At 34.5% G+C, this 12,650-nt stretch overlaps 3 protein-coding genes across 6 annotated transcripts; 1 reads left to right on the top strand and 2 right to left on the bottom strand.

Moving 5' to 3' along the window:
• Positions 1-320: 320 nt before the first annotated feature.
• On the bottom strand, positions 321-2,432 carry LOC107938550 (dolichyl-diphosphooligosaccharide--protein glycosyltransferase subunit DAD1). Of its 2 annotated transcripts, XM_016871746.2 has the most exons (5): positions 2,144-2,356; positions 2,001-2,048; positions 1,160-1,247; positions 1,037-1,080; positions 321-750 (listed from the first exon to the last, which is right to left on the bottom strand). In XM_016871746.2, exons 1-5 carry the CDS (start codon positions 2,231-2,233, stop codon positions 667-669), a joined length of 354 nt encoding a protein of 117 aa, XP_016727235.1. In that variant the 5' UTR covers positions 2,234-2,356; the 3' UTR covers positions 321-666. The 2 variants fall into 2 exon arrangements, with proteins under 2 accessions (XP_016727235.1, XP_016727236.1); XM_016871747.2 differs by lacking the exon at positions 1,037-1,080 and having other exon boundaries at positions 1,125-1,247; positions 2,144-2,432.
• A 1,156-nt stretch (positions 2,433-3,588) lies between these two features.
• On the bottom strand, positions 3,589-8,493 carry LOC107938582 (uncharacterized). 2 transcript variants are annotated; one of them, XM_041090648.1, is made up of 9 exons: positions 8,164-8,493; positions 7,995-8,086; positions 7,672-7,743; positions 6,938-7,044; positions 6,788-6,843; positions 6,522-6,696; positions 5,825-5,908; positions 4,684-4,974; positions 3,589-4,592 (listed from the first exon to the last, which is right to left on the bottom strand). In XM_041090648.1, exons 1-9 carry the CDS (start codon positions 8,344-8,346, stop codon positions 3,793-3,795), a joined length of 1,860 nt encoding a protein of 619 aa, XP_040946582.1. In that variant the 5' UTR covers positions 8,347-8,493; the 3' UTR covers positions 3,589-3,792. The 2 variants fall into 2 exon arrangements, with proteins under 2 accessions (XP_040946582.1, XP_040946583.1); XM_041090649.1 differs by having other exon boundaries at positions 3,589-4,589; positions 8,164-8,491.
• Positions 8,494-8,796: 303 nt separating this feature from the next.
• LOC107938574 (glycosyltransferase BC10) lies at positions 8,797-11,900 on the top strand. Of its 2 annotated transcripts, XM_016871773.2 has the most exons (8): positions 8,797-9,542; positions 10,060-10,158; positions 10,276-10,376; positions 10,483-10,554; positions 10,656-10,746; positions 10,833-10,913; positions 11,345-11,404; positions 11,480-11,900. In XM_016871773.2, the coding sequence occupies exons 1-8, from the start codon at positions 9,159-9,161 to the stop codon at positions 11,669-11,671; spliced, it is 1,080 nt and encodes a 359-aa protein (XP_016727262.2). In that variant the 5' UTR covers positions 8,797-9,158; the 3' UTR covers positions 11,672-11,900. The 2 variants fall into 2 exon arrangements, with proteins under 2 accessions (XP_016727262.2, XP_016727263.2); XM_016871774.2 differs by lacking the exon at positions 10,483-10,554.
• Positions 11,901-12,650: the final 750 nt, after the last annotated feature.

The following is a 12,650-nucleotide window of genomic DNA, read 5'->3' as shown; positions in this document are numbered from 1 at the left end:
AACTGTCTAGTTATTTTGTCAGTTACACCAATTTTTAACAGTAAAAATGGATGAAGTTTTTATCAAAAAAGACCAGTTTGCTCTTTCATTTAACGTACAGAGATTAATTTGTCCTGTTTATCAGCTGGATTCAAACATGTTAAACTTCTAAATCAATGACTATAGGTTCTTCATGAACGGTTTCCTTTGCAACTCATGAACATCATGAAACTTGTGCATTATCAAAAATATAATGCAAGCTCATTATGTTTTATGACTCGATGCTATTACCGACAACACGTAAATTCACTACTTTTCAAATGTTCATCCAACTCATAAACTAGAAGAAAATTAACGTTACCAACCATATCCCGATGCATGCACTTAGGATTGTTAAGCTAAGCATCAGAGAGAGATCCGAAGTCTATAAAATGCCTTGTATGAAAGATGAACACAGAAAGGAATCAGAACAAGCAAATTGACACTAAAACGTCTACTGTTCCTCTCCAAGCAACTTCAAAATTCTTTAACTAACGACACCACTGAATTCTTACTACAATTCCTGATCATATACGCTATATGCATAAACTCATATTAATGACCTAAGAATTTCATTTCATGCTTTAAATATGAATCACAGCCAGAAACCACTACACCAGCAGTCCACAGCAAACCTGGAGGCGTGATTTAGCCAAGGAAATTCATGATCACTAAATGGAGCACCAAATTGCAAAGAACAAAATCTGCAAAAGCTCGCTCAGGTGGTAGATCCTGCAATTGAAATGAGCATTCTCAAATTAAGGATTTAACACATAGATGATACATATATAGTTATATACCCATTACCCAATGCCCACCTCAAGGAGACAGTAATTTTTCGGCGGGGGGGGGGGGGTCGCAGTTCAAAAGCATCTATTTTTAAGTTAAGAAAGTTTCTTTGCGGTCCCGAAATCATTTGAATATAGAAGGATAATAAGATCATTTCATTTCGTATTTATTCCCCTACCTCATAACTCATGTAGTAACACGCAAACAAAAAAGACATGACCAAGCTTACCTTGAATTCCTTGTTTTCTTTATTCACTTGAATACGAAGACAAACTGAATCCAACAAAACCAAATAAGTGTCAGAATCTGTCATTTACCTTTGCAAAGAGTGGTGATAGAAAGTTTGACTTATCGGCAAGGACTGCTGTTCCAACACAAGAAAGCACTCCAGAAAGAAATGAGTTGAAAGGAAATGATCCCACCATTGCCATGTAAACTACCTGCGTATCCTCAATATTAGAGTACAAAGTTTTTGAACATATATGCAACTAAATTAAATATAGGGATATATACATCTGGCATCCCAAACTATGATCCAGATCCTAAATTAGTCCCTAAACTTCATATCATTTTAATTAAGTTCTCAAAGTATAAAGATCATATCAACTAGATACTTAGTTCAGCTTAGCCGTCAGCTTGAGAGTAAATTTTAACTAGGATCTGGCATGAAGCATATTTAAAACACACAGATCAAATTTTAAACATATTTGTACCTATTGCATAAACAAACAGCTCAGATCTGACAAAATTTTAATGGCACTCTACGTTTTTCTTTAACGCATCAGATTCAAACTGCGCATGCAGGTATATACGTGTTTCAAATTTGATCAGTGTTTCAAATTTGATCATATGCTTCAAATATGCTCCACATCATATATGGGATAGCATTTCACACCCAAGCTGGCGTTAGGTTGATGGTAGGATCTAATTGATTAATACTCATCGATTTCAACAATTAAAAGGTTTCAGGGAGCACTCAATGCTAATTTGGTTCTCATGGAGTTTCAAATTATTGCGTCCTTCCATTAAACTCGTTAATTCAATTTACGATATACTCGCATTTCCGAAAAAGAAAAAGAATTTAACTTTTCTAATGCGTAATAAACTGAACTTCAAACGGATGAAATATAATGAGACAGCATTCAAGAAAAGATTTAGAGAAAAAAAGTAATTATGAAGATGAATGGAAGTACCTGGATCAGAGCGGTGAAGATTGCGAAACCAACATATAAATCAATGATCTGTAAATAGAAAACGCCACCAAAGAAATATATATATAAGATTAGGAACAAATAATTGAGAGTAAAAAAACGGGGGAAAAGAGAAGGAGAGGAACCTTGAGATTGACAGGGGTAGCAGCGTAAGCAGATCGAAGAGAATGGAAGAGGGCGCCGGCGTCTTCCTTGGTGGATGATGTTCTTCCCATTTTGACCTAATTCAATTGCCTCCGTTGGCTTCTTCCAAGCTTCTCTGCCAAAACTTCTCTTTGTAAACTGTACTAACTTGAAAATAACAATAAATGAAATAACGTCCAGCAAAGAGCTGTTTTACTCCAAGTCAACTGTGATCAGATCTCAGATTGAATATGGACCCTTCATCTACAAGTAGGGTAAGTAAACTATTACGTTTTTAGCTATTTAACTTTAAAAGGTTATAAAATGATCACTAAATTAATCGAAATTTTCATACAAGTCATTGAACTATTCGAATACTTTTATTTAAGTCACTAAGTTGTTAATTTTTTTTTAAAGTCTAACTAGCGAGCTCCAAGTGACGATTTGACAATCGATATGGTGGATCAGTGTTGGAGATTGGAGAAGAAAGTTGTTCGGATTTTAGTTTGCAAATTCATGATTTTCAAAGCAATTTTATGAAAAACAAAACTAGACTATAGAAAAGAATGGGAAGCAGAGCTTTTGATTAATGTAGGCAACGCGAACAGAGAAGGCTATACAACTACGATTTTAACAACTAGTGACTTAAATGAAAACTTTTGAATAGTTTAATGATCATTTTGTAACTTTTTGAAGTTAAGTGACCAAAACATAAACTTATTAATAGTTTAGTGACTTTGGTTCTTAATGTCTTTAGAGTAATTTCTTCCCCATTTTTATATAATTCTTTTGTAATATTTTAATAACTAGATAGTCGAATTGGTTAGACCTCAATGTCCAAAATGATATACCGACAAATTCCTAATCCAATTGGTCAGAATAATTTTAAATAAAAATATTAATATAATAAAAAGGGTAATATAAAAAAAATTCATATTGGTATTCAAAATTTACTTCTTTAAATTCAAATCAAATGCGCATATATATATTAAAAAAAAAATTCTCTCTCCATATACCATCAAGGTCCAATTTGAACTATAATTTTTAATGTGTCAATATATAATTTTATCATTGTATATTTCAAAATTTTAAAAGGGTTAAATTAAAATTCTATTATTCAGGGGCTAAAGTGTAATTAAATCATAGTGTTAACTTGTACTCTCAATTTTTTAGTGACTAAAATGAAAGTTTACTATTTTGGGGACTAAGACCCTTTTACCTGCCTCTTTGGCAGTTCCCCTATAGAGCTTGATGAGACCTCCACATACGAGTGTGAAGCAGTCATCATTGTTTAACCATACTTTTGACATTTAAAAGGATCTAAAATGAAATTTTACCATTTTGGCATGCAAGTTTGAATTAGTCACAATTGACCATTGGCATGTTTTTACATGCCAATGTGGATAGAAAAAAAAAGTTTAGTTCAAGGGCCAAAAACTAACGAAATAAAAGCATGATGATCTGAAAATATCATATTAGAACCTCAATTGCCTCCCAGTGACCTCAACTTCCTCAATACTACCAAAAATAATCTCCACCCATTGGACAAGAACCATTGACAAAATTTATGCCATGGCAATTCAGCAACAGCTCCTGATACAATTTGAACACATCACACCTACACTAAAGCAATGCCTAATATGCAGGGTTTCTATACCAAAATCCTTACAGCAGATGCTATAGCCTCGACCTCTGTTTCCCCAACTTCCTTCCAGACCCCATCCATCATAAGGTGCCTGCAGGTACCTGATGAAGAAACACCTTCACTACTCTGTTCATGTTTGTTCTCGACCGTTTCCTTTAGCTTCTTAGGGCTTGAGAAATTCATTAACTGGATATCATCGCTACCTTCTCTCTTGCCATTTCGTCGGTTAAGTTCCCGCTCGTTCTTCCCTTCCATTACTTCTGTATCCTTTTGGCAGTCACTACCGCAGTCAAGCAATGGAATACGACCAGAAGACCCAAGAGTACGAGGCAACATACCAAGTGGACATGGGTTCCATGATTTTGCCACAACCCATCTGTTCGAGTTTCTAACATCATCTGCTGTTTTCACAGCAGTGCTCTTCGTTCGACGAAGTTTTACAACTTCTAACTTCTTAGCTGCTTGATTAAGATATTCCTCTTCTTGACTAACAATTCCCCAAGTCTCATTTGAAGTATTTTCTTCAGTAACCTCTGTATTTGACAAACCTAAGGAACGAAATTTGTTGAGTTTCTCCATTAGAACACTGTTTCCAACCAACTGTGCAATATGAAGGGCAGAATCCATGAGATGGTTGTTACGTAAAGACGCCACCAACAGACATTTACGCAGTAGCTCCAGTAGAATTGCATTTGACACGCTTTTTCCTTTTAATTCTAAATGTCTAACTAGCCATGCAAACAAAGATGAGACATGTTCTACTTGGCAAGCCTCCGGTCTACCCTCTGAAGCTGTCGGATGGCCTACTAAACAAGAATCGGAAAGTAAACCGAATTACGTAGAAAGTACGACATTCAAAAGGGACGTACAACCAAGTCAATATAAATTTGTGTTTACCTGTTTCGGATTTTGATGCCTCATTTGTCCCGATCATATAAAGAATCCTTTGAAGAAGGGCCAGAAGCAATTCTGGTTCCTTATTCGAAAATTTTCTTATCACAAGCTGCCAATCGTCCAATGCAGTATGTCTATCCAGGCCACTTTCAGAGTCTTCTGAAATGTCCATGGAGCTTGAAGAATCTAAAGCCTTTAGCAACAATTCCAATAACACAGACACTACTTCCGAGGATGAAGTAGAATATAAACTTACAAGACTTTTCAAGGTTTTACTAATCAGTTTCTTAGGACCTGAAAATACAGACACACCCATCAGGAAATGCATAATTTTATTATAGACATGAACATCGTCTTTTTGTACATTTTACACAATAATGGCTCAACCAGTTCCAATCAGAGCACACACAATATACCAGTCAATTTCCTTAAGTCAACGGAACAATCATAAACAAATGCAACAGTAAATATCCCGATATTATTTCAGTTTAAATAATGAAGCAACAGGTTCTAAACAGATCAACCGAAGAGTAGCATAATTAGTGTTGTCAAGGCATAAGCCTAGGCGCCTGCACCTTATCATTATACAGCAAAAATGCCTCAGACCCTTCCAGGTGAGGCCCATTTGAGCAGGCACGCACCTAGGCGCACTTTTCTGTAAGGCAATAGGCATAAAAGAAGCCCACCTGATTGATTTCTCTTTAATTTCTTTTATTTTTCTTTGTTTTCATTTGATATACCTTTACTATAAAGAAAGGGATACTATCAAACTCTATACTTCTCAGTATTTAAGCATTCAACAAAAAATATTGACTGTAAGGAAATCATGCATATTGAAATGTTTTCTAGATAAACTAGACCACACTTTAGAGTTCACCATATATCCTAAGCTTTAATATTATATATATACACGCACAGACTTGCAAAAACTCACACATGTACATATTGCACTTTACTTCACTTGGGCTAGCGCTTTTGTTGAGCCTTGCATCTGAGGCAAATATAAGGGTTCTAGCGCTTAGAATGCGCCTTGTGCACTTGACAACACTAAGCACAATTAAATCATTTGAATTCTGATGCTAAGCATCATAATTCTTCTTTCCAAGAAGCACCTAACAGTAATCGATAAGGTAGGATATCCTACCACTAGATTGGGATGAATTGACCTTCCCTGCCATAAGTGAGAAGAATTTACTACGGCCACAAAGGTGTTTGAATTGTCCGCCACCTGTAAGAAATAAATAATATAAACTACGGTGTATTTAGATGAACAATCCTAAAGGTTAGAAGGAAAATATTGGTAAAAGTGCCATGAAGGCCTCTATACTAGGAGTTAGATTGCATTTTGCCCCCTCCACTCAAAAAAAAAAAAAATTAGTCCCTATACGTTAGATCAAAGAGCGAATTGGTCCTATTAAAAATTTCATCCATTTCTCCTGTTAAAAACTGGTCACTATACATTAGCATAAGATACACGTGACACGCCACACGTCACTATGTGGTTATTAAGCCAGCCACGCCAGTTGTTAATGGTACAAATAGATCAAATTTTAATAGAAATGACCAATTTGCTTTTTGATGTACAATGACTAATTTGCCCATTTTTGAGTGGAGGGAATGCAATCAGATCCTAGTACAGGGATCTCCATGGTACTTCTACCAGAAAAAATTACAAAAAGGCACTAGATAATGCCATGCTATGTTTGATGCAGGACAGAAGAACAATCTGATAAAGAATCCATGGAAGAAATCACTTACACTTATATTAAGGAGGAAACAAAAATGTCAAAGTTTAGCATCAAAATATTCAAATAATCGAAAGTAAAAGAAGAGACAAGCACCTTTTCCTCTGACAAGCAAAGATTTAAGTTCAGGATTCTTTTGGATTTTTATGCACAATGCCAATTCACGGAGTTTTGATTTGATCTCTCTTCTAATATTAACAACTCCATCTCTTTGAAATGGAATTTGCTTCTTCTGAGGTTCCCAGTAATAGGATTTTAGCCAATTAAGTGCCTGAAATCAGCAAGGATCATAGAACATGTCACAATGAAAAAGCCTGTAAGATAAAGATGATAAAGAGAATACAAAAAAATGAAGCACCAACCACAACTGAGGAATCTCGAGCAATTGTGAGAGATGGAAGATCACGATGAGAACCCTCTGCCAACATCAAAAAACAAAGAAATCCAATCATTGTCTTTTTTCCTGTTGTAGCTAAATGTCACAAATAATTCGAACTATTAAAGCCACTTACCATGGCGAACATCAATCAGTCTTCGTGGAATACCAATTGCATCAGCTGCATCAGCAATTGAAATCCCAGTTCTCTTACGAGCCTTCTCGATAACACAGTTAACAATCCTTCAACATTTAATATAAAATAAATTACATATCAAAGCATAAAATTCGGAAAGTCACAAACTTTCCCTTGTAAACAAATTGCTTTACATTTGCTACTCTTCACTTTAAACCCCAAGTATTTCCCAGTTCTCTTAGGTGCCTTCTCCATTACACAGTTAACAAGCCTTCAATGATTAATATATATATATGAGATTAATATGAAACACTTATCAAAGCATAAAACTATAGAAGCCACAAACTTTCCTTTGTAAACTAATTGCTTTACATTTGCTACTCGGTGTCATAAGTGTCTTCTTGACAACACAGTTAACAAGCCTACAAAAATTAGTATAAAATAACAAATCAAAGCATAAAACTAGAGAAGGCACAAACTTTCCCTTGTAAACTAATTGCTACTCTTCACTTTAGACCCCAAAGTATTTCCCAGCTCTCTTATGTGCCTTCTCTATTACACAATTGACAAGCCTTCAAAGATTAATATATTATAAACTAACATATCAAAGCATAAAACTAGGAAAGACACAAACTTTCCTTTGTCAACCAGTTGCTTTACATTAGCTACACTTCACTTTAGACCACAAGTATTTCCCAATTACTAAGAAAAAGACACAAGGGAAAACAAATTACCTCAAGATTGCCATGCAATACAACATAGCTAGCAATTGTTCTGAATGTGAATCATCTTTTGATTTATCCCCTCTACAAATAGAATGAAAAATATATATATATATATATATATTACTCTCTTCCAAAAAAAAGGAAAAAATTGAAGATTAAATTTTGCTATCAGTCCCTGTACTTTGCAAAAGTTGTAGATTTAGTCCTGTACTTTAATTTGGTCATTTTTAGTCCTTTCACTGGAATTTTAAAATTTGAGAAGTAGAGGACTAATATGACCAAATTAAAGTACAGGGACTAATATGACCAAAATTTAATGGATAAATGGCTACCGGAAAAAAGGATCGGACTGCTGAATTTCAACGATTGAAGCAGTGACATCAATGACAACCGGTAAACAACCTCTGCTCCGCCAAGTCGATATCTAAAAAAAATTGGAAACTTTATGAGAAATCAACAAAGAAATGGAAAAAATGGAAATAGAAGAGAAAGTGTAGGTACTCTTGAGAGAGCGGAGGAAATCTTGCGTGGAGAAGAGGAGAAGAGGGATTTTCTCACTGAATCCCACTCGGCCCAGTTCAACCAGGGCACCAATTTGTAAGCATTAGAAGGTATTGTTGAGGATGAAAAGTCTTGGTTATAAGCTTCAACCGTTTCTTCTTTGAACCCTAGCAGTGGTTCCATTTGGGGATTGGGGACTGAACTGAGAGACTTTGAGAAGAAATATGATGAAAAGGAAATAGAGATTAATGGGAGACGTGCTAAGGTTTTTGTTAAACCCTTTGATCTTAAAGGTGTTTATGATCGGGCAGGGCCGGGACAGATTTTATAAAAAAATTCAACCTTGAACCAAAGTTCGCTCGAGTCGTTTAAGCGCTTCCAAATGGTTGGTTTTCTTAAAATAATAAAAAAATATATGTATTTAATTTATTTATAAAAACAATAATTAACATTAATTTATAATTTAAATAGTAAAAAGGGTTTGAATACTAACAGCTTGTTTGGTTTGGTGTATTGGCTAAGCCAATACACCCCTAATCGGTGGGCCCCACCTAATACTTCTCTAACACGTCTCTAACACGTCGTTTGGTTTGATGTATTGGTAATACGCATCTAATCCATTACCTTCTTAATCGGTGAAATCCACCGATTTCTATTCCCCCTCTTTGCCCAGATTAGCTACTGATTGAGCATCACCTCCCTGATTTGCCCTCCCCCCATCCCCTTGTTTCTCTTCTGTTCCTTCATCCGATTTCCTTCCTTATTTCTTTGCTTTTGTTTTCTGCCGATTTCCTCCCAGTCCATTATGCCTCTTTGCTGCCGATTTGTTCCCTCCGTTTCCTTTCTTTTTCACCTATGGTTTCTTTTTACAGATCACATTACATTGATCCATTGAAGAATCTGGGGTTGGTTGTTGGATACTGATTGATTACCTTGAGGAGGAAACTGAAACAAAGGAGAAACACATGAATATAGAGCTCTTTTGTTTATACTAGATGAAGGTAGCTAAGGAGTGGCGATTAGGTAGCATGGGTGATACTAAGATCTTGCCTGGATCTCGCCATCGCTCTCCTTTGAAGAGGCCAATATGGATTATTTTAATGGTTTCTTTTGTCAGCCTTTTTCTAGTTTGTGCTTACATCTATCCACCGAACAGCGATGTTGCATGTTATGTATTTTCTTCTAGAGGTTGCAAGGTCCTTACTGATTGGCTTCCTCCTCCTAAAAGGGAATTAACTGATGAGGAGATTATTTCACGGGTTGTGGTTAGGGATATTTTGGATACACCTCCTGTCGAATCCAAAAATCCTAAAATTGCATTCATGTTCTTAACTCCAGGTTCATTGCCATTTGAGAAGCTTTGGGATATGTTCTTCCGTGTAAGTTTTTTTTGGTTGTTGTTGCTAGTTCATTTTTCCCTTCCGTGATCTAATGTCTTCATATTCTTCATGGACTTTATTTTTTATTCCATTAAATCTCATGGTTATTATCCTTAAATTCAGGTTGGTCATTTTACCAGTTTTTGTGTCCAGGAATTGCCTAATATGAATGAGAGCCATATGTATTTCATTTTAGTAAAGAACATTTCCTTTGTTGATTGCCAATGCAAATATGTTAATGTGTATGGCGAAGGTATTAGTGAAATCAATCTGGCTTATTGTGAATTGATATAATTGCTAGGGTGGAGGACAAGGCAATTCCCTGCTTTGTATGATTCAGGATGTCTGTATCAAATCCTTTTGGTTATATCGACTGTCTGCTCAGTCTGTATTGTTTCTGTTGAATTCTTGCAGAAAGGAATTCTAATAACTTTGTATATCTTTTTCTGCATTTTTGGTTTTTGAATTATAATAACCATGTATCCTGATAAAAAGGTTTGCTCAATTTTCTTGGCAGGGTAATGAGGGAAGATTTTCTGTTTATATCCATGCATCAAAAGAAAAACCAGTGCATGTGAGCCCTTACTTCCTTAACCGGGAAATTCACAGTTCTCCGGTATGTTTCTTAGATCAAATTTTGTGGTTGAGCTTTGCTATCTGATATATGACTACTTCAACAATTATTGTACGGTTAGTTTTTCTATTGATCTATTTATTGACACTGAATTTGCAGGTTACATGGGGAGCATTTTCTATGGTTGATGCAGAGAGACGATTATTGGCATATGCTCTAAAAGATCCTGATAACCAACATTTTGTTTTACTCTCTGACAGGTAAAATATAGTTCGTGTGATTAACACCCCCGCCCCTCCCAAAATATACATATATATATTTACTTGTACTTTTACCAAATCTGAAGTATTGATGGTGACATTGCAGTTGTATTCCATTGCATAATTTTGATTACGTCTACAATTATCTAATGCATGCTAATATGAGTTTCATTGACTGGTGAGTAGAATCTGAGAGTATTACACATACACATATGCATAATGGACTTTGTTGCACCATTTCCCTTGTTTGAAATTTATCCCACCCACTTTGTTTGCCAGCTTTGTGGATCCTGGACCTCATGGAAATGGCAGGTATTCAACACGCATGTTACCTGAAGTAGAAGAGAAAGACTTCAGAAAGGGTGCACAGGTATGTGTTAATTGATATTATAAAGTCTCTTATGAACTTATACAGTGTCTTGTTGTAGCAAGTTTAAATCATTGAATTTTATGCAGTGGTTCACAATGAGGCGGCAGCATGCTCTGCTAGTCATGGCTGACAGTCTTTACTATTCAAGGTTTCGGGATTACTGCAGGGTAAATTTTATTAAAGTATTCTGTTCTCGTTTCGAATTTACAGCAGCCTTGCATTCATTGATGAGAGCGTTGGTTCACTTTTATTTGTTCCAATTTTAATGATTATTCTTTGTATTCACCATTTCGACTATAATGTTGAAACATAAGAAGAATTAATTTTAGGTGGCCTAAGTGTAACTTCTTTTGGTACATGATGCCAAAAGTAGCTCTTAACAATTGCTGTTTATCGAAAGCATTACGTATCCTTACTATTGTCTGTTAGACTGGTCTCAACTATCCTTATTGATGTTTATTTCCGTCATTTTCTAGCTTAACTATTAGCATTAGCACTAAGATAGTATTTCTAGCTTTAACAAGGGCACAAAATGATAGAATTTGTGCCTAAGTTTATGTTGCTGACATTCAGTCATTCACGTTCTTGATTATAACAGCCATTTGCGGATGGCAAAAACTGCATTGCCGACGAGCATTACCTCCCAACCTTTTTCAATGTAAGAATCATACTCTGCATCATGTTTTTCATACATTTCACTTTAGCTTCTTTTAACGCTTGTTCCTTTTATCAGTTGGTTGACCCCGGTGGCATCGCAAACTGGTCAGTAACGCGCGTTGACTGGTCTGAGAGAAAATGGCACCCTAAATCATACAGGGCACAGGATGTTACAAAGATTGCTTTTTCCCTTAACTTGTGGAATGGACACATGAAGTTGGAGGTTATTTTCAATGGCAACTTTGGACAGTATTCGTTTTCCTGCTAGATTGGTGAGCTATTTTGTTTGAAGTGAAGAATCGGTTTCATGGAAGGCCAATTGGAGTTGAGAGCAAGGTGAAAGAGATATTGTATCGGCTTGAATTTCTTCTATTGAATGCTTGCTTTATATTTTTAGTTGAAAGTGAGATATTGAGGCAGTACTTCCGTTTAATTCAGAATTGTTGTAAATTCAATCGAGTTCTTGATGATAATTCGATATGGTTATGTTTTTTTTATTTTTTAGAGTTCAATTCTTACTTATTAAATTTTATTAGTTATAATTATTTTAAATTTTATTAAATCATATATTTTAATTAAAATATATTTAATATTAATTATTTCAAATTATCTTTTATAGTATCATATAATATATTATGATTTGAGTAAATTCATATAAGAATATTAATTATTAAGAATTTTATTAAATTATATATTTTAAGTATAATATATTTAATAATAATTATGTTTAAATATGATTAAATTATTTATTATTCATATTAATAATCTTATCAAAATTTAAATAACAATAACAATAATAATTTACCAAAACAAATTTCTGGTAATTATTAAGAATTTTATTAAATTATATATTTTAATTAAAATATGTTTAATAATAATTATGTTTAAATATGATTAAAATATTCATTATTGATAATAATAATCTTATTAAAATTTAAATAACAATAACAATAATCATTTACCAAAATAAATTTATGCTAAGGGTATTCTAGTCATTTTAGTTTTTTCCACTATGCTATTACACCTCTATTCCATTCAACCAAACACAAGATTACTATTACGCATCTATTCCATTACATTCAACCAAACAGTTGATTTGCTATTACACCTCTAATCCAATACACCTCTAATCCAATACACTTCTAATCCAATACATCTCTAATCCAATACAGCGAACCAAACGCACTCTAAAAGTATTTATGGTTGGAATTAAGTATAGACATGATATTAATATATTTTATATTTGA

The sequence above is a fragment of the Gossypium hirsutum genome, chromosome D03 (genome assembly GCF_007990345.1).
Source record: "Gossypium hirsutum isolate 1008001.06 chromosome D03, Gossypium_hirsutum_v2.1, whole genome shotgun sequence".
Taxonomy (NCBI): domain Eukaryota; kingdom Viridiplantae; phylum Streptophyta; class Magnoliopsida; order Malvales; family Malvaceae; genus Gossypium; species Gossypium hirsutum.
Note: the sequence above shows the minus strand (reverse complement) of the source record. Positions and strands in the feature narration are given on the sequence as shown.

Coding starts and splice junctions, on each gene's coding strand:
- LOC107938582 (XM_041090648.1), bottom strand. CDS start 8,346: ATGGAACCACTGCTAGGGTTCAAAGAAGAAACGGTTGAAGCTTATAAC. Junction 6,697..6,787: donor CTCGAGATTCCTCAGTTGTG/GTTGGTGCTTCA, acceptor TGCTGATTTCAG/GCACTTAATTGGCTAAAATC. Junction 4,975..5,824: donor CAATTCATCCCAATCTAGTG/GTAGGATATCCT, acceptor CTGTATTTTCAG/GTCCTAAGAAACTGATTAGT.
- LOC107938550 (XM_016871746.2), bottom strand. CDS start 2,233: ATGGGAAGAACATCATCCACCAAGGAAGACGCCGGCGCCCTCTTCCAT. Junction 2,049..2,143: donor CTACCCCTGTCAATCTCAAG/GTTCCTCTCCTT, acceptor TTCTATTTACAG/ATCATTGATTTATATGTTGG. Junction 1,248..2,000: donor TCTTCACCGCTCTGATCCAG/GTACTTCCATTC, acceptor GAGGATACGCAG/GTAGTTTACATGGCAATGGT.
- LOC107938574 (XM_016871773.2), top strand. CDS start 9,159: ATGAAGGTAGCTAAGGAGTGGCGATTAGGTAGCATGGGTGATACTAAG. Junction 10,377..10,482: donor TTTGTTTTACTCTCTGACAG/GTAAAATATAGT, acceptor GTGACATTGCAG/TTGTATTCCATTGCATAATT. Junction 10,914..11,344: donor GGTTTCGGGATTACTGCAGG/GTAAATTTTATT, acceptor TGATTATAACAG/CCATTTGCGGATGGCAAAAA.